The 26194-nt window shown below is 47.2% G+C and overlaps 1 protein-coding gene across 2 annotated transcripts in view; it reads right to left on the bottom strand.

Annotated features, from left to right (window-relative positions):
* Positions 1–26194, bottom strand: part of RAB27A (RAB27A, member RAS oncogene family) — a 50717-nt gene that overhangs the window by 7426 nt on the left and 17097 nt on the right. For both annotated transcript variants that reach the window (XM_038750289.1, XM_038750290.1), the window contains exons 2-4: positions 19410–19789; positions 13465–13638; positions 8857–8942 (exon numbers count right to left, since the gene is read on the bottom strand). In XM_038750289.1, coding sequence (XP_038606217.1) covers positions 8857–8942; positions 13465–13617 — 239 coding nt within the window. In that variant the 5' untranslated portion in view covers positions 13618–13638; positions 19410–19789. The remainder of the gene's footprint in view (positions 1–8856; positions 8943–13464; positions 13639–19409; positions 19790–26194) is intronic.

Raw genomic sequence — 26194 nt, 5'->3', positions numbered from 1 at the left:
TAATGGCATCTATTAAGCACTTACTATGTAATAATAATAATAATAATAATGGCACTTATTAAGCACTTACTATGTGCAAAACACTATTCTAAGCACTGGGGAGGTTACAAGATGATCAGGTTGTCCCACGGGGGACTCACAGTCTTCATCCCCATTTTACAGATGAGGTCACTGAGGCACAGAGAAGTTAAGTGACTTGCCCAAAGTCACAGAGCTGACAATTGGCGGAGCCGGGATTTGAACCCATGACCTCTGACTCTAAAGCCCGGGCTCTTTTCCACCGAGCTACACCACTTCTCTACTGAGCCACGCTGCTACTCTACAGTGTCTCTATATGTTGCCAACTTGTACTTCCCAAGCGCTTAGTACAGGGCTCTGCACACAGTAAGCGCTCAATAAATACGATTGATGATGATGATGCTCTGCACACAGTAAGTGTTCAAAAAAAATCGACAATGAATGAACACCACTAATTGACTGTATTGTATGCTTCCAAGCACTTAGTACAGTGCTCAGCTCACATTAAGTGTCCAATAACATTGGTTGATTGTATTTATTCTCCCAAACAGTAGTGTTCTGCACACATTAAGCATTCAATAGATAACATTGGGTTGATTGCATTTACTCTCCCAAACACTAAGTACCCTGTTCATTCAATCGTATTTATTGAGTGCTTACTATGTGCAGAGCACTGTACTAAGCGCTGGGAAAGTGCAATTCATCAATAAAGAGAGATAATCCCTGCCCACACCAGGTTTACAGTCTAGAAGGGGGGAGGCACATAGCCTGCACACAGTAAGCACTCAATAAATAAGATTGATTGTATTTACTCTCCCAAGCACTTAGGACAGTGCTGTGCACAAAGTAAGCACTCATTAGATACCATTAATTGATTGACTTTAAGTCAAAGATCGTTTCGCTAACTCTATGCTATTCTCCCACGTGCTTAGCATGGTGCTCTGAACCCAGGAGGTGCTCAATAAGTACTAATAATAATGGTATTTGTTAAGCACTTACTATGTGCAAAGCACTGTTCTAAGCGCTGGGGGGGATACAAGGTGATCAGGTTGTCCCACGTGGGACTCACAATCTTAATCCCCATTTTACAGACGAGGTAACTGAGGCCCAGAAAAGTGAAGTGACTTGCCCAAAGTCACACAGCTGATAAGTGGCCGAGTCGGGATTCGAACCCATGACCTCTGCCTCCCAAGCCCGGGCTCTTTCCACTGAGCCACGCTGCTTCTCTAACTATAATCTAACCTAATCTAACTGTAGTTTGATTAATCGATTCCAGCTTCAGAGAAGCCCTCAAATCAAGCAATTGTGTTTGAGCGCTTACTGTGTGCACAGCACTGTACTAAGCGCTTGGGAAAGTACAACAGTTAGTAGACACAATCTCTGCCCACAATGAGCTTACAGTCTAGAGGGTCCTTGTTCCTTACCCTTGGTCCCAAGAATAAAGAGAAATTTCATCTGTAGGGAGAAGAAACTGCATACAGGCAATTTAGGAAACTGGAAGGGTTGATAATAATAATAATAATAATAGCATTTATTAAGCGCTTACTATGTACAAAGCACTATTCTAAGCGCTGGGGAGGTTACAAGGTGATCAGGTTGTCCCATGGGGGGCTCACAGTCTTCATCCCCATTTTACAGATGAGGGAACTGAGGCCCAGAGAAGTGAAGTGACTTTCCCCAAGTCCCACAGCTGACAAGTGTCCATCCCCCTCTCCATCGCCCCCGCCTTACCTCCTTCCCTTCCCCACAACACCTGTCTATATGTATATGTTTGTATGGATTTATTACTCTATTTATTGATTTATTTTACTTGTACATATTTATTCTACTTATTTTATTTTGTTAAGATGTTTTGTTTTGTTCTCTGTCTCCCCCTTCTAGACTGTGAGCCCACTGTTGGGTAGGGACCGTCTCTCTATGTTGCCAACTTGGACTTCCCAAGTGCTTAGTACAGTGCTCTGCACACAGTAAGCGCTCAATAAATACGATTGAATGAATGAATGAAGTGGCGGAGCCGGGATTTGAACCCATGACCTCTGACCCCAAAGCCCGGGCTCTTTCCACTGAGCCACGCTGCTTCGCAAAGTAACCTTTGCTACTCAAAGGTTGATGTGAGCGGAGTTTAGGGTTACAGTAAGCGCTCAATAAATACAATTGATTGATTGATTGATTGGAAGGTGTCGGGGAGTGTCTGCGGCAGAGCCCGGGCCTGAGCTTCAGAAGGTCATGGGTTCTAATCCCTGCTCCACCACTTCATTCATTCAATCGTATTTATTGAGCGTATTCATTCATTCAATCGTATTACAGTCTTCTAGACTGTGAGCCCACTGTTGGGTAGGGACTGTCTCTATATGTTGCCAACTTGGACTTCCCAAGCGCTTAGTACAGTGCTCTGCACACAGTAAGTGCTCAATAAATACGATTGATTGATTGATTGATTGCTCCACCACTTGCCTGCTGTGTGACCTTGGACAAGTCACTTCACTGCTCAGTGCCTCAGTCCCCTCATCTGTAAAATGGGGACTGAGATTGAGAGCCCCATGTGGGACAGGGACTGTGTCCAACCCGATTTGCTTGCATTTACCCCAGTGCTTAGTACAGTGCCTGGCACATAGTAAGTGCTTACAAAAATACCATAATAAGCAGCGTGGCTCAGTGGAAAGAGCCCGGGCTTGGGAGTCAGAGGTCATGGGTTCAAATCCCAGCTCCGCTGCTTGTCAGCTGTGTGACTTTGGGCAAGTCACTTCACTTCTCTGTGCCTCAGTTCCCTCACCTGTAAAATGGGGATGAAGACTGCGAGCTCCACATGGAACAACCTGATCACCTTGTAACCTCCCCAGCGCTTAGAACAGTGCTTTGCACGTAGTAAGCGCTTAATACCAAATTAATAATAATAATAATGGGTTCTAATCCCGTCTCCACTGCTTGTCAGCTGTGTGACTTTGGGCAAGTCACAGTACACGCTTAGTACAGTGCTCAGCACACAGTAAGCGCTCAATAAATACGATTGATTGATTGGTTGAAGTCGCTTAAGTTCTCTGGGCCTCAGTTCCCTCATCTGTAAAATGGGGATTAAGACTGTGAGCCCCTCGTGGGACAACCTGATCACCTTGTATCCCCCCCAGCACTTAGAGCAGTGCTTTGCACATAGTAAGCGCTTAAATACCATCATTATTATTATTATCAATCATATTTGTGGCCTAGTGGGTAGAGCATGGGTCTGGGGAGTCAGAAGGACGTGGATTCTAATTCCGGCTCTGCCACCTGTCTGCTGTGTGACCTTGGGCAAGTCACTTCACGGCTCTGAGCCTCAGTGACTTCATCTGGAAAATGGGGATTGAGAAAGTGAGCCCCATGTGGGCCAGAGACTGTGTCCAACCAGATTAGTTTATATCTACCCCAGCCTGGCACATAGTAAGCGCTTACCTCCCCCCCCCCCCAAAAAAATAAAAATCATAGACGTCCGACTTCCAGCCAGAAACGTGTTGATCGTTCTAAGAGGGACAATCATGTCTATTCTCGGCTCTGTTCTAAAAAGCAAATCTACAAAGCTTTCATTCATTCATTCATTTGTATTTATTAAGCGCTTACTGTGTGCAGAGCACTGTACTAAGCACTTGGGAAGTACAAGTTGGCAACATCTAGAGACGGTCCCTACCCACCAGTGGGTTCACAGTCTAGAAGGGGGAGACAGACAACAAAACCAAACATTCACTCATTCAATCATATTTATTGAGCGCTTACTGTGTGCAGAGCACTGGACTAAGCGCTTGGGAAGTCCAAGTCGGCAACATATAGAGACGGTCCCTACCCAACAGTGGGCTCACAGTCTAGAAGGGGGAGACAGAGAACAAAACCAAACATTCATTCATTCATTTAATCGTATTTATTGAGCGCTTACTGTGTGCAGAGCACTGGACCCTTCTGTTCTCAATCTACACTCACTCCCTTGGTGACCTCATTCGCTCCCACGGCTTCAACTATCATCTCTACGCTGATGACACCCAGATCTACATCTCTGCCCCTGCTCTCTCCCCCTCCCTCCAGGCTCGCATCTCCTCCTGCCTTCAGGACATCTCCATCTGGATGTCCGCCCGCCACCTAAAGCTCAACATGTCGAAGACTGAGCTCCTTGTCTTCCCTCCCAAACCTTGTCCTCTCCCTGACTTTCCCATCTCTGTTGACGGCACTACCATCCTTCCCGTCTCACAAGCCCGCAACCTTGGTGTCATCCTCGACTCCGCTCTCTCATTCACCCCTCACATCCAAGCCGTCACCAAAACCTGCCGGTCTCAGCTCCGCAACATTGCCAAGATCCGCACTTTCCTCTCCATCCAAACCGCTACCCTGCTCATTCAAGCTCTCATCCTATCCCGTCTGGACTACTGCACTAGCCTTCTCTCTGATCTCCCATCCTCGTGTCTCTCTCCACTTCAATCCATACTTCATGCTGCTGCCCGGATTATCTTTGTCCAGAAACGCTCTGGACATATTACTCCCCTCCTCAAAAACCTCCAATGGCTACCGATCAATCTGCGCATCAAGCAGAAACTCCTCACCCTGGGCTTCAAGGCTGTCCATCCCCTCACACCCTCCTACCTCACCTCCCTTCTCTCCTTCTACTGCCCAGCCCGCACCCTCCGCTCCTCCACCACTAATCTCCTCACTGTACCTCGCTCTCGCCTGTCCCGCCATCGACCCCCGGCCCACGTCATCCCCCGGGCCTGGAATGCCCTCCCTCTGCCCATCCGCCAAGCTAGCTCTCTTCCTCCCTTCAAGGCCCTGCTGAGAGCTCACCTCCTCCAGGAGGCCTTCCCAGACTGAGCCCCTTCTTTCCTCTCCCCTCGTCCCCCTCTCCATCCCCCCGTCTTACCTCCTTCCCTTCCCCACAGCATCTGTATATATGTATATATGGTTGTACATATTTATTACTCTATTTATTTATTTATTTATTTATTTTACTTGTACATTTCTATCCTACTTATTTTATTTTGTTGGTATGTTTGGTTCAGTTCTCTGTCTCCCCCTTTTAGACTGTGAGCCCACTGTTGGGTAGGGACTGTCTCTATGTGATGCCAATTTGTACTTCCCAAGCGCTTAGTACAGTGCTCTGCACATAGTAAGCGCTCAATAAATACAATTGATTGATTGATTGGACTAAGCGCTTGGGAAGTCCAAGTTTGCAACATCTAGAGACGGTCCCTACCCAACCAGGGGCTCACAGTCTAGAAGTGGGAGGCAGAGAACAAAACCAAACATACTAACAAAATAAAATAAATAGAATAAATATGTACAAATAAAATAAATAATAAATAAATAATAAAAAATTAAAAATAAAATAAAAATAATGAAAATAATCAATAAAATAAATCATCATCAATCGTATTTATTGAGCACTTACTGTGTGCGGAGCACTGTACTAAGCGCTTGGGAAGTACAAGTTGGCAACATATAGAGACAGTCCCTATCCAACAGTGGGCTCACAATCTAAAAGATAAATGGAGTAATAAATCTGTACAAACATATATACATATACACAGGTGCTGTGGGGAGGGGAAGGAGGTAAGGCGGGGGGGGATGGGGAGGGGCCACTTATCAGCTGTGTGACTTTGGGCAAGTCACTCCACTTCTCTGTGCCTCAGTGACCCCCATCTGGCGCTTAGTACAGTGCTCGGCACACAGTAAGCGCTCAATAAACACAATTGAATGAATGAATGAGAGTGAGCCCCACTTGGGAAAGCCTGATCACCCGGCACTCTCCCAGCGCTCAGAACAGTGCTTGGCACAACAGGAAGCGCTTAACAAATCCCATCGCTTTGATATGGCGAGATACAGAGGGGCCACTTATCAGCTGTGTGACTTTGGGCAAGTCACTCCACTTCTCTGTGCCTCAGTGACCCCATCTGGAGCTTAGTACGGTGCTCGGCACACAGTAAGCGCTCAATAAACACGGTTGAATGAATGAATTCATTCCTCACCGTCCCTCGTTCTCGCCTGTCCCGCCATCGACCCCCGGCCCACGTCATCCCCCGGGCCTGGAATGCCCCCAATCCCTCTGCCCATCTGCCAAGCTAGCTCTCTTCCTCCCTTCAAGGCCCTGCTGAGAGCTCACCTCCTCCAGGAGGCCTTCCCAGACTGAGCCCCCTCCTTCCTCTCCCCCTCGTCCCCTTCTCCATCCCCCCATCTTACCTCCTTCCCTTCCCCACAGCACCTGTATATGTGTATATATGTTTGTACATATTTATCACTCTATTTATTTTACTTGTACATATCTATTCTATTCATTTTATTTTGTTAGTATGTTTGGTTTTGTTCTCTGTCTCCCCCTTTTAGACTGTGAGCCCACTGTTGGGCAGGGACTATCTCTATGTGTTGCCAATTTGTACTTCCCAAGCGCTTAGTACAGTGCTCTGCACACAGTAAGCGCTCAATAAATACGATTGATGATGATGATGATGAATGAGTGAGCCCCACTTGGGACAGCCTGATCACCCGGCACTCTCCCGGCGCTCAGAACAGTGCTTGGCACACAGGAAGCGCTTAACAAATCCCATCGCTTTGATACGGCGAGATACAGAAAGGGGAAAAATGCTTTTTATTCCTGTAACCTTCCAGTCCGGAATGATGACGTTTCACCATCGGTGTTGGTTTTCCACCATCCAAAGAAAACACACCCGGTTTTTAGATCCAGCAAAACTCTCTGGCTCGGGGAGATAAGAAAGGCGGCAGAGACTGAGCCAAGGTGACGTGTCTCGTTTCTGCTGGGCCCCAGCCTGCGGCTTCCCAGATAATTATCTGGCCAGGCCGCCCACAGATGAGTTTCCTCAACAACAAAAAGAACAAGCGAGCCAAGGCCACCAGGGCAGGGGAATTTAAAAAAGTTAAACACAATGCTAGGATAAGGCCATCAAAACATCCCAACCTCAAAACGGGGACGCAGCGTGGCTCACTGGAACGAGTTTGGAGTCAGAGGTCGTGGGTTCAAATCTCAGCACTGTCAGCTGTGTGACTTTGGGCGAGTCACGTCACCTCTCTGGGCCTCGGTTACCTCATCTGTAAAATGGGGATTGAGACTGTGAGCCCACTGTTGGGTAGGGACTGTCTCTATATGTTGCCAACTTGTACTTCCCAAGCGCTTAGTACAGAGCTCTGCACACAGTAAGTGCTCAATAAATACGATTGATGATGATGAAGACTGTGAGCCCTCCGTGGGACAACCTGATCACCTTGTAACCTCCCAACCTCTTTGCTGCCAGCGGGATAACAATAATAATGATGACGGCATTTATTAAGTGCTTACTATGTGCAAAGCACTGTTCTAAGTGCTGGGAAGGTTACAAGGTAATCAGGTTGTCCCACGGGGGGGCTCACAGTGTTCATCCCCATTTTACAGATGAGGGAACTGAGGCCCAGAGAAGTTAAGTGACTTGCCCAAAGTCATTCATTCATTCAGTCGTATTTATTAATAATAATAATAATGTTGGAATTTGTTAAGCGCTTACTATGTGCAAGGCACTGTTCTAAGCGCTGGGGGGATACAGGGTAATCAGGTTGTCCCACATGGGGCTCACAGTCTTAATCCCCATTTTCCAGATGAGGGAACTGAGGCCCAGAGAAGTTAAGTGACTTGGCCAAAGTCACACAGCGGACAATTGGGGGAGCTGGGATTTGAACCCACGACCTCTGACTCCAAAGCCCGGGCTCTTTCCACTGAGCCACGCTGCTTCTCTATTTATTGAGCGCTTACTGTGTGCAGAGCACTGGACTAAGCCCTTGGGAAGTCCAAGTTGGCAACATCTAGAGAACGGTCCCTACCCAACAGCGGGCTCACAGTCTAGAATCAATCGTATTTATTGAGCGCTTACTGTGTGCAGAGCACTGTACTAAACGCTTGGGAAGTACAAGTTGGCAACATCTAGAGACAGTCCCTACCCAACAGTGGGTTCACAGTCTAAAAGGGGGAGACAGAGAACAAAACCAAACCTACTAACAAAATAAAATAAATAGAATAGATATGTACAAGTAAAATAAATCAATAGAGTAATAAATATGTACAAACATATATCCATATATACAGGTGCTGTGGGGAAGGGAAGGAGATAATATGGGGGGATGGACAGGGGGACGAGGGGGAGAGGAAGGAAGGGGGAGACAAACAAAACAAAACATATTAACAAAATAAATAGAATAAATATGTACAAATAGAGTAAAATACGTACAAACATATATACAGGTGCTGTGGGGAGGGGAAGGAGGTAAGGTGAGGGGGATGGAGAGGGGGACGAGGGGGAGAGGAAGGAAGGGGGAGACAGAAAAAACATAAACAAAATTAACAGAATAAATATGTACAAATAGAGTAATAAATACGTACAAACATATATAGAGGTGCTGTGGGGAGGGGAAGGAGGTAAGGCGAGGGGGAGGAGTCACCCAGCTGACAAGTGGCGGAGGCAGGATTTGAACCCATGACCTCTGACTCCAAAGCCCGGGCTCTTTCCACTGAGCCACGCTGCTTCTCTCTCTCTCTCTCTCTCTCTCTCTCTCTCTCTCTCTCTCTCTCTCTCTCTCTCTCTCTCTCTCTCTCTCTCTCTCTCTCTCTCTCTCTCTCTCTCTCTCTCTCTCTCTCTCTCTCTCTCTCTCTCTCTCTCTCTCTCTCTCTCTCTCTCTCTCTCTCTCTCTCTCTCTCTCTCTCTCTCTCTCTCTCTCTCTCTCTCTCTCTCTCTCTCTCTCTCTCTCTCTCTCTCTCTCTCTCTCTCTCTCTCTCTCTCTCTCTCTCTCTCTCTCTCTCTCTCTCTCTCTCTCTCTCTCTCTCTCTCTCTTTACCCCGCTGATGGTTACCTCTCCTGGCCTGCCGTGTCCCAGAGCTGCAGGTGGATTCTCTGTCCTCTGCCGACGCTTCCATCGGGTCCGTTGGCTCTGTACACCTGGGTCACGGCAAAGCAAAAAAGCAAAAAAGGAAAAAAAGAAGACAGGCCTCTTAGCCTACGGAAAACAACATTCAATTGATAGGTCTCCCGTCCTAAAATGCCTTCCCTCCTCAGCCTGGCACATAGTAAGCACTTAACAAATACCGTAATTACTATCCAATCATAATTATTATTATTTATTATTCATATTGTGACTGTGAGCCCACTGTTGGGTAGGGACCGTCTCTATATGTTGCCAACTTGGACTTCCCAAGCACTTAGTCCAGTGCTCTGCACACAGTAAGCGCTCAATAAATACGATTGATTGATTGACTGTGAGCCCACTGTTGGGTAGGGACCATCTCTATATGTTGCCAACTTGTACTTCCCAATGCTTAGTACAGTGCTCTGCACACAGTAAGCACTCGATAAATACGATGGATTGATTGATTGACCGTGAGCCCACTGTTGGGTAGGGACCGTCTCTATATGTTGCCAATTTGGACTTCCCAAGCGCTTAGTACAGTGCTCTGCACACAGTAAGCACTCAATAAATACAATTGATTGATTGATTGACCGTGAGCCCACTGTTGGGTAGGGACCATCTCTATATGTTGCCAACTCGTACTTCCCAAGCGCTTAGTACAGTGCTCTGCACACAGTAAGCGCTCAATAAATACGATTGATTGATTGACTGTGAGCCCACTGTTCGGTAGGGACCGTCTCTATACGTTGGCAACTTGTACTTCCCAAGTGCTTAGTACAGTGCTCTGCACACAGTAAGCACTCAATAAATATGATTGATTGATATTGTTCATATTTCATATTGTTCATATTATTCGTGATTATTATTCATAATAGTATTCATAGTATTATTCATAATTCTACCCTTCCTTTCCTTCCCCATCCCCCCACCTCACCTCATTCCCCTCCCCACAGCACCTGTATCAATCAATCAATCGTATTTATTGAGCGCTTACTGTGTGCAGAGCACTGTACTAAGCGCTTGGGAAGTACAAGTTGGCAACATATAGAGACGGTCCCTACCCAACAGCAGGCTCACAGTCTAGAAGGACTGTATATAGGTTTGTACAAATTACTCTGTGCATATTCTATTGATTTTATTTTGTTAATATGTTTTGTTTTGTTCTGTCTCCCCTTTCTAGACAGTGCCTTGCACATAGTAAGCGCTTAATAAATGCTATCATTATTATTATTATTAGTAGTAGTAGTAGTAGTAGTAGTAGTAGTAGTAGTAGCAGTGATTAAGCTCAAAGTCTTAATCCTCATTTTACAGGTGAGGGAACTAAAGGCACAGAGAAGTTACGAGATTTGCCCAAGGCCACACAGCAGACAAGTGGCGGAGCCAGGATAATGAACCTATGACTTTGGGCAAGTCGCTAAACTTCTCTGTGCCTCAGTTACCTCATCTGTAAAATGGAGATTAAGACTGTGAGCCTCACGTGGGACAACCTGATCACACTGTAACCTCCCCAGCGCTTAGAACAGTGCTTTGCACATAGCGCTTAATAAATGCCATTATTATTATTATTATTATTATTATTATTATTATTATTATTACCTTCTAACTCCCAAGCCCGTGCTCTGTCCCCTAAACTAAAAATCAGGAGACCTGGGCTCTTGTCCCGGTTTTGCCTGCGGGCAATTTGTCGTCGGTGGCGGAGATTTCTGAAGGCGGAGGTGAACCAGCCCAGCAAGAATTGGAAGATGGCCAGCAAAAAGATGGCAATCAATCAATCAATCGTATTTATTGAGCGCTTACTGTGTGCAGAGCACTGTACTAAGCGCTTGGGAAGTCCAAGTTGGCAACACATAGAGACGGTCCCTACCCAACAGTGGGCTCCCAGTCTAGAAGGGGGAGAAAGAGAACAAATCAAAACTATGTGCCGGACCACAGCAGCTTCCAAAGCAACTGCCTGGCAGATCATCGACCAATCAATCGATGATATTTGAGCGCTTACTACGTGCAGGGTACCGGCTGAGCGAATACAATTCGACAGAGCCGACAGAATCCCGAATCTGTGGCTCAATAATGACACCGTACTCGGTCATTTTCAAGAAGCAGCGCTGCCTAATATTTATTTACTACTCTATTTTATTTGTACATATTTATTCTATTTATTTTATTTTGTTAATACGTTTTGTTTTGTTGTCTGTCCCCCCCTTCTAGACTGTGAGCCCGCTGTTGGGTAGGGACCGTCTCTATATGTTTCCAACTTGGACTTCCCCAAGCGCTTAGTACAGTGCTCTGCACACAGTAAGCGTTCAATAAATACGATTGAATGAATGAATAATAGAGCCCGGGCCAGGGAGTGGGAAGGACCTGGGTTCTAATCCCGGCTCTGCCACTGGCCTGCTGTGTGACCTTGGGCAAGTCCTTTAACTTCTCTGTGCCTCAATTACCTTATCTGGAAAACGGGGGATTAAATCCAATTTAGCCCCATATGGGATGGTATTGTGGCCACTGTGCTTAGCTTCTATCTAATGTATCTAATATCAATCATATTTATTGAGCATCTAATACTGCATCTAATGCATCTAATATTAGCTTGTATCTAATCTTTGTCTCCCCCTTCTAGACTGTGAGCCCGTTGTTGGGTAGGGATTGTCTCTCTCTATTGCCGAATTGTACTTTCCAAGCGCATAGTACAGAAGCAGCGTGGCTCAGTGGAAAGAGCCCGGGCTTTGGAGTCAGAGGTCATGGGTTCAAATCCCGGCTCCGCCAATTGTCAGCTGTGTGACTTTAGGCAAGTCACTTCACTTACATATCTATTCTATTTATTTTATTTTGTTAGTATGTTTGGTTTTGTTCTCTGTCTCCCCCTTCTAGACTGTGAGCCCACTGTTGGGTAGGGACCGTCTCTAGATGTTGCCAGCTTGTACATCCCAAGCGCTTAGTACAGTGCTCTGCACACAGTAAGCGCTCAATAAATACAATTGATTGATTGATTGATTCTCTGGGCCTCAGTTACCTCCTCTGTAAAATGGGGGATTAAGACTGTGAGCCCCCTGTGGGACCACTTGATCACCTTGTAACCTCCCCCGCCCTTAGAACAGTGCTTTGCACATAGTAAGCGCTTAATGAATGCCATCATTATTATTATTACTCTGCACACAATAAGCTCTCAATAAATACGATTGAATGAATGAATGAATCTACCCCAGCGCTGAGTACCGTGCTTGGCACCTAGTAAGTAGTTAAGTATCATATCAAAAAAAACAAAAACAAAAACCCAACTCTGTGCCTCAGTTTCTTCATCTATAAAATGGGGATGAAATAGCGCTTCTCCCTCCTACTTAGACTGTGAATCCCATATCAGGACAGACGTCCAATCTGATTATCTACCCTGGTGCTTTGTACGGTGTTTGTATCTACAACTTAAACCCCACAATTATTAGTAGCAGTATTTTTTTGTTATTCTCTTCATCCCAAACAATCTCTCCGTGGACCTCTCTAGCCCACGCATTTATCCCAACCCCCTGCGATATTTTCGGACAGCGCACGGCTTCCCGTGGAGGTGAATTCCCTCTGCTTCTCACTCCCTGAGTCGAGAGGTTTTCTTTTCTCGGTTTTTAGAAGGAGAAGGTTGATTCGAGAACCCCAGACGGCCTGGGTAGAAAGAGGGTGAGAGGGCGAGAGCGTAGTTGGCCATCCCCACGTGAGAGGCACCTCAAAGGGAAGTTGTTTTAGTCTAAAACCTCTGGTGTGCGTGAGAGGGGAATCTCTTCCTGTCAATAAAGCTGAGGTCTCGCGGTGGGATGATTTTCAAAGCCAGAAAAACCTAAAAAGAGTTAGGAAATGCAGTTGTGTGGGAAGCGTCCCTCCTGGCCAACTGTCTTTTGGAAACGAAGAGGGAGGGTGTTCCAGGGCCGAGGCAGGACGTGAGGGAAGGTCGGTGGTGAGACGGACACGATCGAGGTACAGTGAGTAGGCCAAATCACTGAAGGACAATCACACCAGTTTCACCCACACTGCCTGACATTTTCTTTCCCCCACTGCCAGAGGATGGGGTAAAAGATTTGATCAAAAACAGAAGAAACTGGTGACAACAAGCCGATTTCTTCCAAATACTTAGGCCAGGTCAATTCACAATTCTTCCCCTTTACCTCTGCCCAGAGCAGAGTGGGTGGGAAATTTCAAGGATCCAGTAGGCTCTTGGGCAAATTTAAATCGAGTCAAGAATTTAAGTCAAGAAGTGGGACGTGAAAAGCAAGCAGCCGTTTTTAACATCAGTCCAAGTTGTTTGTCTTCATCCCCTCTGGGGAGAGAGAAATCTTGAGAACTCCTGTATCCTGGGATTTGATATTAACTCCGCTAGTGGGGAAAGTTTTATCCCAGGCACATTCTTTTGTCGCCAACCTTTCCTTGACCCTCAAGGACAACAACAACAATTAAAAAAAAAAAAAAAAACAACCAAGCCAGGCTCCCCAACTGTAGCCTGCCCCCATAAATTCAATTTCCAAAACGGGAAGTTGTGGGGAGGAAAGGAAAAAGAGGGTAGAATGGTCTGGAACTCACCACTCTCTTTTCCCTGAAGTCAATGCCCACCGTGGTAATGAACTTGGAGTTGAATTTGCCGTCCGTGTACTGATAAAGCACGCTTGTCTTCCCTACCCCAGAGTCTCCCAGGGCTAAAAACTTGATAAGGTAATCGTAGTCCCCATCAGACATAATGAGGACTCAGTGGTTCACCTAAAAGATTAAAAAATAATAATAATAATAATAACATGTTAGCTGCCACAAGAAAAATGCTTCCTGCTTTCAATCTCTAATTACAACAATAAATGTACTGATAATCACTACGATATTTATTAGGATCTAGTGGTAGAGCCTGGGAATCAGGAGGACCTGGGTTTGAACCCTCAATCTGCCACATGTCTGCTGTGTGACCTTGGACAAGTCACTTTACTTCTCGGTTCCTCAGGTACCTCATCTATAAAATGGGGACGAAGACTCTGAGCCTAATGTGGGACAGGGACTCTGTCCAACCCTATTTGTTTATATCCACTCCAGCGCTTAGTACAGTGCCTGGCACATAGTAAGCACTTAAATACCATAATTATTATTATTAGATGCCAGGTTCCAGGAGAAGCAGCGTGGCTCAGTGGAAAGAGCCGGGGCTTTGGAGTCAGAGGTCAGGGGTTCAAATCCCGGCTCTGCCAATTGTCAGCTGTGTGACTTTGGGCAAGTCACTTCACTTCTCTGCGCCTCAGTTATCTCATCTAAAATGGGGATGAAGACTGTGAGCCCCCGTGGGACAACCTGATCACCTTGTAACCTCCCCAGTGCTTAGAACAGTGCTTTGCACATAGTAAGCACTTAATACTATTATTATTATTATTATTATGAGCTGCGCTTTTCAATTTTAAGGTCTCTGAAAGGGGTGCTTTTTTCCACCCACTCCCGGCTCCGCCACTTGTCTGCCATTCGACCTCAGGCAAGTCGCTTCACTTCTCTGGGCCTCAGTTCCCTCATCTGGAAAACGGGGATTGAGAGTGTGAGCTCCATGTGGGACAGGGGCTGTGCCCAACCTGATTTGCTTGTATCCACCCCAGCGCTTAGAACAGTGTCCGGCACATAGTTAAGTGCTTAAATACCATAATTGTTATTATCTTTAATCTTTTTGAACACTGGCTGTTCACCTGGTAGCCCCCAGCCCTCACTCTTGACTCCTCCCATGTTCCCCTTCTAACAGTCTCTCAATATTGATCATGTTGGCTCCTCCAACCCCAGGTTTGCTCTTGACTATCGCTCGCTCCGACCGCCTCTCCTTACCTGGAACTTCAAATACTCCAGCTTCCAGCCTTCCCCGTCCCTAATGCCCTCCTGAAATAATAATAATAATGATGATAGTATTTGTTAAGCGCTTACTATGTGCAAAGCACTGTTCTAAGCGCTGGGGGGGGATACAAGGTGATCAGGTTGTCCCACGTGGAGCTCACAGTCTTCATCCCCATTTTCCAGATGAGGGAACTGAGGCCCAGAGAAGTGAAGTGACTTGCCCAAAGTCACACAGCTGACAATGGGAGGAGCTGGGATTTGAACCCATGACCTCTGACTCCAAAGCCCGGGCTCTTTCCACTGAGCCATGCTGCTTCTCTCCTCTAGGAAGCCTTCCCAGAATAATTCCCAACACTCCCCCAGTTATGTCAACCCAATGGCGATTAGCACTTAGGTATATTCAATCGTATTTTTATTCACTTGCTCATCCTAATACACTTATGCTACTACGTATCGTAACCATGTTCTTTGACAAATAATTTCAATCTGCCTGCCTCCTCCGTTAGCTCGTAAGCTCCTAGAGGACAGGGAGTTTGGTGCTCTGCAGTCGGTGTAGTCTGCCGGGCCTGGGAGTGGGCAGGCCGTGGGTTCCAATCCCGGCTCCGCCACTTGTCTGCTGTGTGACCTTGGCCAGGTCACTTCACTTCTCTGGGCCTCGGCTACCTCATAATAATAATGAATAATGATGGCATTTATTAAGCACTTACTATGGGCAATGCACTGTTCTAAGCGCTGGGGAGGTTACAAGGTGATCAGGTTGTCCCACGGGGGGCTCACAGTCTTAATCCCCATTTTACAGATGAGGGAACTGAGGAACAGAGAAGCAAAGGGACTTGCCCAAAGTCACACAGCTGACAAGTGGAGGAACTGGGATTTGAACCCATGACCTCTGACTCCAAAGCCCGGGCTCTTTTCCACTGAGCCACGCTGCTTCTCAGCATGAGGTACCTCATCTGTAAAATGGGGATTGAGACTGTGAGCCCCATGTGGGACTCATGTTGGACTGTGTCCAGCTGGATTTTATATCCATCCCAGAACTTAGTACAGTGCCTGGCACAGAGTGAGCGCTTAACAAATCAATCGTATTTATTAACAAATGCCACACAAATGCCACAATTATTATGACTGATCAACAAACTCCAAACAGACAGCATGAGGCAGTTTGGTGTCCATTTCTCTGCAGAATAAAGGACCAGAGAGACATCTTTCCTTATGTACCCTGGACACAAATACCCTAAAACCAGGATGGGGCTAACACACCTCACTAAACTGCCTTCTTTCCCCCCACATCGAAAACATGCCCCTGAAATTAGTGTCCACAAGAGAGGCAAGAAATGGGAGTGCTTTGAAGGTGAGAATCAAATGGACTTTCCTCCCCTTACTCTCACCCTCTCAACTGCAAGAAGCAGATAGAACCCTCTCTCCTACTGCAAAGCACTTATAGCCATATCTTTAATGTATTTATATTAAAGATGTCTGTCTTCTAGACTGTGAGCCCACTGTTGGGTAGGGACTGTCTCTATATGTTGCCAACTTGTACTTCCCAAGCTCTTCGTACAGTGCTCTGCACACAGTAAGTGCTCAATAAATACGATTGAATGAATGGATGTCTCCCTCTCTAGATTGTAAGCTCTTTGTGGGAAGGGAACGTATCTGTTACATTGTTATACTGTACTCTCCCAAGTGCTTAGTACAGTGGTCTGCACACAGAGCCCGGGCGTCAGAAGGACCTGGGTTCTAATCCCAACTCCACCACTTGTCTGTGTGACCTTGGGCAAGTCACTTCACTGGGTCTCAGTTACCCCATCTGTAAAATGGAGATTGAGACTGTGAGCCCCACATGGGACAGGGTCTGTGTCCAGCCCGACTTGCTTATATCCACCCCAACGCTTAGCACAGTGCCTGGCACATAGTAAGGACTTAATAATTAGTATTATTAATACTAGTAAGCGCTAATATGGAGACTGTGAGCCCGCTTTTGGGTAGGGACCATCTCTCTATGTTGCCAACTTGTACTTCCCAAGCGCTTAGTCCAGTGCTCTGCACACAGTAAGCACTCAATAAATACAATTGAGTGAATGGGTGACTGGCTGTAGCCAGTCCAAACCACCAGTTCATTCATTCATTTGTATTTATTGAGCACTTAACTGTAAGCACAGCACCGTACTAAACGCTTGGGAGAGTACAATACAATAAACAGACACCTTCCCTGCCCACAATGAGCTTGGGTCTGGGTGGCTGAGAAAGCATTGATTCTGATCTTTAGAAGCTGGGTTAAAGGACGAGGGTTGGCTATCCATCTTGGGCGGATACCAGCCCAGTTACATTTGATTATCCGAGTTTTTCAGTTATTTATTTCCTCCAAGCTAGTCCAGGTGGGGTGACTTGCCAAGTTGGGATAACAGCGTCCAGTTAATTGGCCCTCCAAGGGAGTGTCTTTTACTTTTCAGGGACCCCTCCCCTCGGGGAGCACCATATCTTCCTGACAGATCAATCCTCCTCCTTACGCAAACATTTTCAAATATCGCTCCCCTTCCTCGCAAACATTTTCAAATATCGCTCCCCTTCCTCGCAAACATTTGCAAATATCGCTCCCCTTCCTCACCCCCAACGAGCACCCTGCTCTGTGGACACTTCTCCATTCCGTGTTTACTCTCCCTTCTGATCCCTGCGACAATCCAATGATGCCATCACCCTGGATTTCCCAAGCTCCTCTTTCCGGAGATGCCCGTCTTCTTTCAACACTCAGCGTGTGGGACGGAAGTACCAACATCCTAAGCGATCGATTCAGTTCGTGCTTTTAAAATTAGAAGCTTCTAGTGGTTGAAAAGCAGTGCTGTCTAATGGGTAGAGCACAGGCCCGGGAGTCCCTTGGTTTCCAATCCCAGCTCTGCCACTTATCTGCTGTGTGACCTTGGGCAAGTCACTTAACTGCTCTGGGCCTCGGTTACCTCATCTGTAAAATAGGGATTAAGGCTGAGCCCCGTATGGGTCATGGACTGTCCAATCTGATTAGCCTGTATTCATTCATTCAATCACATTTATTGAGCGCTTATTGTGTGCAGAGCACTGTACCAAGCACTTGGGAAGTACAAGTTGATCTAACCCAGCATACTTAGTATACTTACTGGCTCATAGTAAGCACTTAAATACCGTAAAAATCAAATGAAGTGGGTAGGGAATGTGTCTGCCAATTCAATTCTATTGTGCTCTCCTAATAATAATAATGACAGCATTTGTTAAGCGCTTACTATGTGCAAAGCACTGTTGTAAGCGCTGGGGGGGGATACAAGGTGATCAGGTTGTCCCACATGGGGCTGGGATTCGAACCCCTGACCCCTGACTCCCAAGCCCGGGCTCTTTCCACTGAGCCATGCTTATTCCTAAGCACTTAGTACAGTGTTCTGCACACAGTGAGCACTCAATAATTGATTGACTGATAATGGAGCAATCACAGTAAGGAGAAGAAGGAAATCTACAAGCCCTCCCAGCCCAGATAAGACACCTTGGGGAATTTTTCCCTGAGAGCCAAACCCGGGATCCTAAATCAGGCAAACACTTCTCCGCGTTATATTGTCCAGCCCCTCCTTGTTGTCAGGCAGAACCATTTGTTCCCCACCCCTGGCAGGCACAGCCTATGTTGAAAAGTCCTGGAAGGAAGAGTTCACGCCCACCCCATCCATCCCCCTCCAGGTACTGCAAAGGGACCGGCTCCCAGCCCCCCACCTCCATCAAATTTTTTAAAAAATGAAATTATGGCACCTGTTGAGCACTGTTACCAGGTCCTGTTTTAAGCACGGGGGTAGATACAAGTTAATCAGGTTGGGATCACACTTTTAATCCCCATTTTCCAGAAGAGGGACTTGAGGCCCAGAGGGGTGAAGTGACTTGCCAAGGTCACACGAGCAGACATTAGAACCCAGGTCCTTCTGACTCACGTGCCCGGGCTCTCCTCTGCATCTCCAGTGCCAGTCCACGCTCACGTACTTGCTTTTCTTCCCCAGTCGGCCTGATTTGCAAGCGCTTAGTACAGTGCTAAGTGCTTAGTACAGTGCTCTGCACACAGTAAGCGCTCAATAAACACGATTGAATGAATGAATTTGCTTGAATCCACCCCAGCATTTAATGCAGTGCTTGGCACATAGTAGGCACTTAACCACCACAATATTACAATGATTATTCTTCTTCTTTGCTAGTCCTACCTTCTGTCCTTTTCCCAGGGTGGGAATGGTGGGGAGGGAAGGGGAGGGAAGGGATGATCCCCTCCCTCCAGTTCTTGGATTGCGGGGGGTCGGAGGTCCAGCTGGAGCCCAAAAAGGGCGACAGACGGACGGAGCCGTCCCTCGCCCTGGGCACCCGTCCAGTGGCCAGGCCCCAGAGCCCCTGCTTAGTCCGGATCACTGTCGCCAAGTCTGGCAACAGGTCACATTTCTGTCACTGCACACAATGAGACTCTTTTCCCTTGTCCCCAACCGCTTCCCTTCGCTCAGCTTTAACATCTAGTATTTTTTCCATCCTCCGCTGGCCCAGGCTCCAGGAATCCACCGGCCCAAGCCCCGTGGCAGGGACGCCTGCCCCGCGGCAGGATGTGGAAAACTGGGCCTCTGGAGAGAGACCCAGCGGATCGAATTTCCCTCTAACCCTCCAAGAGGGCCTGTACCGGCTGACCCCTCCGGGCACACCTCAATCTCCGTGGCGATCCGTCAACGGGAAATTCAAGCCAACGCGGGGCGAGCGTCCAGAGATCCTCCTCCGCTTTTCCAGGCTCGGCCCTCTCTCCGGCCGTGGCTCCGCTCAGGAGAGGCTCACGACCACCTGGGAGAAGGGGACATCCGGATCCGGGCCTCCTTGGGATCGCCGGTGGGAAGACTTTTTCCTTGCTCCACCCGTCGGGGCCAGCTGTCAGCCTACGTGTCACCTGTTTGCCTTTCCACGGCTGGCTGTTTACAGACGGAAGGTGTGCCCGCCGTCTGGGCACGGGGCGGGTGTGCGCCGGGCCTGTACCAGCTTGGTTCTCTCCAGCTTCATTTGACGATAATCCTCGCTCTCGTCAAGGACGTTTCTGTGGGGAGAGGGGGGACAGAACAGTAAAGGATGTGGCAAGGCTGGCGAAAGAAAAAGCAGGCCGGGGAGGGACCCAAGGCCTCAGGCTGGGATGTTGAAACTCTCTGAGCGTACATAGTAAGCGCTTCCCAATCACCACAATATTATTATGATTATTATCCCTGTGGGCTAGTCCTACCTTCCATCCTTTTCCCAGGGTCACTGGGTGGGAACTGGGGCAGGGAAAGGGAGGGAAGGGAAGACTCCCTCCCTCCAGTTCTTGGGTGGCGAGGGTCAGAGGAGCAGCTGGAACCCCAAAAGGGATGTTGAAACTCTCCGAGGACGGAGCAGATCTGTGGCAAGGTCGGCTCTTGGGCAATGCCCGCTCAGGAGTGGCCACTTGCACAATAAACAGGATGCTCTCTGGTGCCCGAGTGGGCCCTCGGAGCTGAACGGACCTCGGAGCCTCGGGCCACAGAATAATATGAAAGGAGGTGGGGGCAGAGGCTGGGGGGCTCTCTCCTTTGGAACTGAATCTCAACCTGAAATTAAACGGTGAGATTTTTTTTTTTTTTATCAGTGGATGTGAAATTATGGCGGGGCAGAGTTGGACACGAATTCATTCATGCACTCATTCAATCGTATTTTGGACGGGCAGAGTTGGACACACATTCATTCATGCGCTCATTCAATCGTATTTTGGACACGCATTCATTCAATCGTATTTATTGAGCGCTTACTGTGTGCAGAGCATTGTACTAGGCACTTGGGAAGTCCAAGTTGGCAACATATAGAGACGGTCCCTACCCAACAAGGGGCTCACAGTCTAGAAGGAGGAGACAGACAACTAAACAAAACGTGAACAGGTGTCAAGTCATCAGAATAAATAGAAGTAAAGCTAGATAATAATAATAATAATGGTATTTGTTAAGCGCTTACTATGTGCAAAGCACTGTTCTAAGAGCTGGGGGATACAAGGTGATCAGGTTGTCCCATGGGGGGCTCTCAGTCTTAATCCCCATTTTACAGCTGAGGGAACTGAGGCCCAGAGAAGTGAAGTGACTTGCCCAAAGTCACACAGCTGACAATTGGTGGAGCTGGGATTTGAACCCATGACCTCTGACTCCAAAGGCCGGGCTCTTTCCACTGAGCCACGCTGCTTCATAACAAAAGCATAGATGCGCATCATTAACAAAATAAAATAGAATAGTAAATATGTACATTCAGTCGTATTTATTGAGCGCTTACTGTGTGCAGAGCACTGGACTAAAGTGCTTGGAAAGTACAATTCAGCAACAGAGACAATCCCTACCCAACGGCGGGCTCACAGTCTAGAAGGGGGGAGGCAGACAACAAAACAAGTAGACAGGCATCAATATAAATAGAATTATAGACATATGCATCATTAATAGAGTAGTAAAATAACAAATATGTACATATATACACAAAGGTGCTACGGGGCGGAGAAACTGATAGCCCTTTCTTAGTGTCAGCGGGTAGTTTCAGAGGGTAGTCTTAGCGTATAAAGTTGAAAGAGTCATTATATTGGACTCTCCCAACTGCTTAGTACAGTGCTCTAGAGTTGAAAGCGAGCTATTTCCTGCCTGAGGAAGGGTTCTTATTGCGTTACCAGCAGCACTCTGTTCCTAAGTGGAAACCACTGGAATTTAGAAGATTAATGATACTTAATGAGCGCTTACTGTGTACAGGAAGCAACGTGGCTCAGTGGAAAGAGCCCGGCCTTTGGAGTCAGAGGTCACGGGTTCAAATCCCAGCTCTGCCAATTGGCTGTGTGACTTTGGGCAAGTCACTTCACTTCTCTGGGCCTCAGTTCCCTCAGCTGTAAAATGGGGATATAGACTGTGAGCCCCCCATGGGACAACCTGATCACCTTGTATCCCCCCAGCACTTAGAACAGGGCTTTGCATATAGTAAGTGCTTAACAAATACCACCACTACTATTAAGTATTTCAGAGATGGAAGAGATTGAAACCAAGTAACGCTTTGCTCTGAAATTCCATTCTGAAGCATCCTGAACCAGTAATAGTAATAATAATAATGATGATATTTGTTAAGCGCTTACTATGTGCAAAGCACTGTTCTAATAGTACCTGGTTTTGTTTTGTTGTCTGTCTCCCCCTTCTAGACTGTGAGCCCGTTGTTGGGTAGGGACCGTCTCTGTTGCCAACTTGTACTTCCCAAACGCTTAGTACAGTGCTCTGCACACAGTAAGCGCTCAATAATGTGATTGAATGAATGAATGAATGGTTCCTCCCTCGCCCTTACCCTCTCCGGGGAAGAGAAGCTGGAAAATGCCTTTGGGCAGTGGCAGAGTCAATCATATTTATTGAGTGTTTCCCGGAGGCCACTGTACTAAGCGCTTGAGAGAGTAATAATAATAACTATGGTATTTGTTAAGTACTATGTGCCAGGCACTGTACTAAACACTGAGGTAGATACAAGGAAAGCAGGTTGGACACAGTCCCTGCCCCACATGGGGCTCACAGTCTCAATCCCCATTGTACAGATGAGGGAACTGAGGCCCAGAGAAGTTCATTGACTTGCCCAAGGTCACACAGAAGACAAGTGGAGGAGCCAGGATTAGAACCTAGGACCTTCTGACTCCCAGCCCGTGGTCTATCCACTACGTGTAACAGGGTGGGTGGTCACATTCCTGGCCCACAAACGTACAGCCTAGGGGGGAGACACAAACTAATGTGATAATAATAATAATAATAGCATTTATTAAGCACTTACTATGTGCAAAGCACTGTTCTAAGCACGGGGGAGGTTACAAGGTGATCAGGTTGTCCCACGGGGGGCTCACAGTCTTCATCCCCATTTTACAGATGAGGGAACTGAGGCCCAGAGAAGTGAAGTGACTTGCCCAAAGTCACACAGCTGACAATTGGCGGAGCCAGGATTTGAACCCATGACCTCTGACTCCAAGGCCCGGGCTCTTTCCACTGAGCCACGCTGCTTCTCCAATATAAATAAGCAAATATTTATTTACATTCATTCATTCATTCAATCGTATTTATTGAGTGCTTACTGTGTGCAGAGCACTGTACTAGGTGCTTGGGAAGTACAAGTTGGCAACAGATACATAAGTGCTGTGGGGCCGGATAAAGGGAGCAAATTAGGGTGAGGCAGGAGGGAGTGGGAGAAGAAAAATGAAGGATTAGTCAGGGAAGGCCTCTTGACAAGAGATTTAAGGCTTTAAACGGGGGTAAAGTTACTGTCTATCGGATGTGAAGAGGGAGGAAGCAGGAAGTGGGCCAGAGGTTGGGGGTGAGATAGACGAGATGGAGGTACAGTGAGGAGGTTGACAGCGGGGTGAAGCGTGTGGGCTAAGTTGTAGAAGGAGAGCGGTGAGGGAGGAGAGGGTGAGGGGATTGAGTGTTTTAAATCAATCAATCAATCCATCGTATTTATCGAGCGCTTACTGTGTGCAGAGCACTGGACTAAGAGCTTGGGAAGTCCAAGTTGGCAACATATAGAGATGGTCCCTACCCAACAGTGGGCTCACAGTCTAAAAGGGAGAGACAGAGAACAAAACCAAACATACTCACAAAATAAAAATAGAATAGATATGTACAAGTAAGATAAATAAATATGTACAAACATATATCCATATATACAGGTGCTGTGGGGAGGAGAAGGAGGTAAGATGTGGGGGGGATGGAGAGGGGGAGAGGAAGGAGGGGGCTCAGTGTGGGAAGGCCTCCTGGAGGAGGTGAGCCCTCAGTAGGGCCTTGAAGGGAGGGAGAGAGCTAGTTTGGCGGATGGGCAGAGGGACTGTGAGCCCACTGTTGGGTAGGGACTGTCTCTATACGTTGCCAACTTGTACTTCCCAAGCACTTAGTCCAGTGCTCTGCACACAGTAAGCGCTCAATAAATACGATTGATTGATTGATTGAGGGCATTCCAGGCCCGGGGGATGACGTGGGCCGGGGGTCGACGGCGGGACGGGCGAGAACGAGGTACGGGGAGGAGATTAGCGGTGGCAGAGGAGCAGAGGGTGCGGGCTGGGCTGGAGAAGGACAGAAGGGAGGTGAGGGAGGAGGGGGCCAGGGGATGGACAGCCTTGAAGCCCGGGGTGAGGAGTTTCTGTTTGAAGCCAAAGTGGATTGGCAACCACTGGAGGTTCTTGAGGACTGGGGCGACGTGGCCAGCACGTTTTTGTAGAATAATGATCCGGGCGGACGGTTTGAAGGGGACTGGTTCAGAAGGCCTTGTCCCCCCTTTTCCATTCATTCATTCAATCGTATTTATTGAGCGCTTACTGTGTGCAGAGCACTGGACTTGGGAAGTACAAGTAGAGAAGCAGCGTGACTCAGTGGAAAGATCCTGGGCTTGGGAGTCAGAGGTCATGGGTTCTAATCCCAACTCCGCCGCTTGTCCACTGTGTGACCTTGGGTAAGTCACTTAACTTCTCTGGGCCTGAGTTACCTCATCTGTAAAATGGGGATGAAGACTGTGAGCCCCCTCGTCTCCCTCTCCATCCCCCCAATCTTACCTCCTCCCCTTCCCCACAGCACCTGTATATATGTATATGTCTGTACATATTTATTACTCTATTTTACTTGTACATATCTATTCTATTTATTTTGTTAGTATGTTTGGTTTTGTTGTCTGTCTCCCCCTTTTAGACTGTGAGCCCACTGTTGGGTAGGGACTGTCTCTATATGTTGCCAACTTGTACTTCCCAAGCGCTTAGTACAGTGCTCTGCACACAGTAAGTGCTCAATAAATACGATTGATTGATTGATTGACAACCTGATGACCTTGTATTTACCACAGTGCTTAGAACAGTGTTTGGCACATAGTAAGCACTTAAATACCAACATTATTATTATTATTATTATTATTATTATTACTACAAGTTGGCAACATATAGGGATGGTCCCTACCCACCAACGGGCTCACAGTCTAGAAGGGGGAGACAAACAACAAAACATGTGGACAGGTGTCAAGTCATCAGAATAAATAGAAATAAAGCTAGATGCACATCATTAACATCATTTCCTCTCCATCGCCCAACCCACCCCTTTCCCCTCCCCACAGCACTTGTGTATATTTGTTCATATTTATTACTCTATTTTATAAATGATGTATATATAGCTATAATTCTATTTATTCTGATGGTATTGACACCTGTGTACTTGTTTTGCTGCCTGCCTCCCCTCTTCTAGACTATGAGAAGCAGCGTGGCTCAGTGGAAAGAGCCCGGGCTTGGGAGTTAGAGGTCATAGGTTCGAATCCGGCTCCACCACTTATCAGCTGTGTGCCTTTGGGCAAGTCGCTTCACTTCTCTGGGCCCCAGTTACCTAATCTGGAAAATGGGAATTAAGACTGTGAGCCCCATGTGGGACAACCTGATTACCTTGTATCTTCGCTAGCGCTTAGAACAGTGCTCGGCACATAGTAAGCGCTTAACAAATACCAAAATTATTATTATTATTATTATGAGCCCGTTGTTGGGTAGGGACCATCTCTATATGGTGCTGATTTGTGCTTCCCAAGCACTTAGTACAGTGCTGTGCACACAGTAAGCGCTCAATAAATACAATTGAATGAATGAATGAAGGCCGAGAACAGTTGCCTGATCTGTCCAACTGGCAGGGGCAGAAATGGGTCACACTGGTCAGCGGGGGCGTCTTCTAAATATAGTTTTTCGCGGACAGGCATGAGGCAACTTTACCACAAGAAAGAGTGTTTATAACGGCACCGTCACAAGCACAGGACGTGAAACGCAGGCGGGGGCTGGCAAGGATGCCTGTTTTATGCCCACACTCCGTTCACACGGGGCTTATTGCCCGCCAGCAGGGAAGCCAAATTGCCTCCCCCTTCCCACTTCTAAAAAACACTGCCAGCTCGACGTTAAATGTTAAATTTCACTCTCCCAAGCGCTCAGTACAGTGCTCTGCACACAATAAACGCTCAATGAATACGATTGACTGCGACTCCTTGTCTTTGGAACCGCTAGAAAGGTCCGTGGACGCCTTACCCCAGCAGACAACCTCTCTCAATTCCTAATAATAATAATAATAATGGCATTTATTAAGCGCTTACTATGTGCAGAGCACTGTTCTAAGTGAGGGGAATTTACAAGGTGATCAGGTTTCCCACGTGGGGCTCACAGTCTTCATCCCCATTTTACAGATGAGGGAACTGAGGCCCAGAGAAGTTAAGTGACTTGCCCAAAGTCACACAGCTAACAAGTGGTGGAGCCGGGATTTGAACCCATGACCTCTGACGCCAAAGCCCGGGCTTTTTCCACTGAGCTACGCTGCTTCTAATAAAGCTGCTATTCATTAAGTGCTTCTGATGTGCCAAGTGCTGTACAGGTACGGGACAAAGAGAAAAAAGACACAGGCCTCACCTTCTAAGAAGAAGGGAGAGCAAACATCCCGTCCTTATT

The sequence above is a fragment of the Tachyglossus aculeatus genome, chromosome 8, assembly GCF_015852505.1.
Source record: "Tachyglossus aculeatus isolate mTacAcu1 chromosome 8, mTacAcu1.pri, whole genome shotgun sequence".
Taxonomy (NCBI): Eukaryota; Metazoa; Chordata; class Mammalia; order Monotremata; family Tachyglossidae; genus Tachyglossus; species Tachyglossus aculeatus.
Note: the sequence above shows the minus strand (reverse complement) of the source record. Positions and strands in the feature narration are given on the sequence as shown.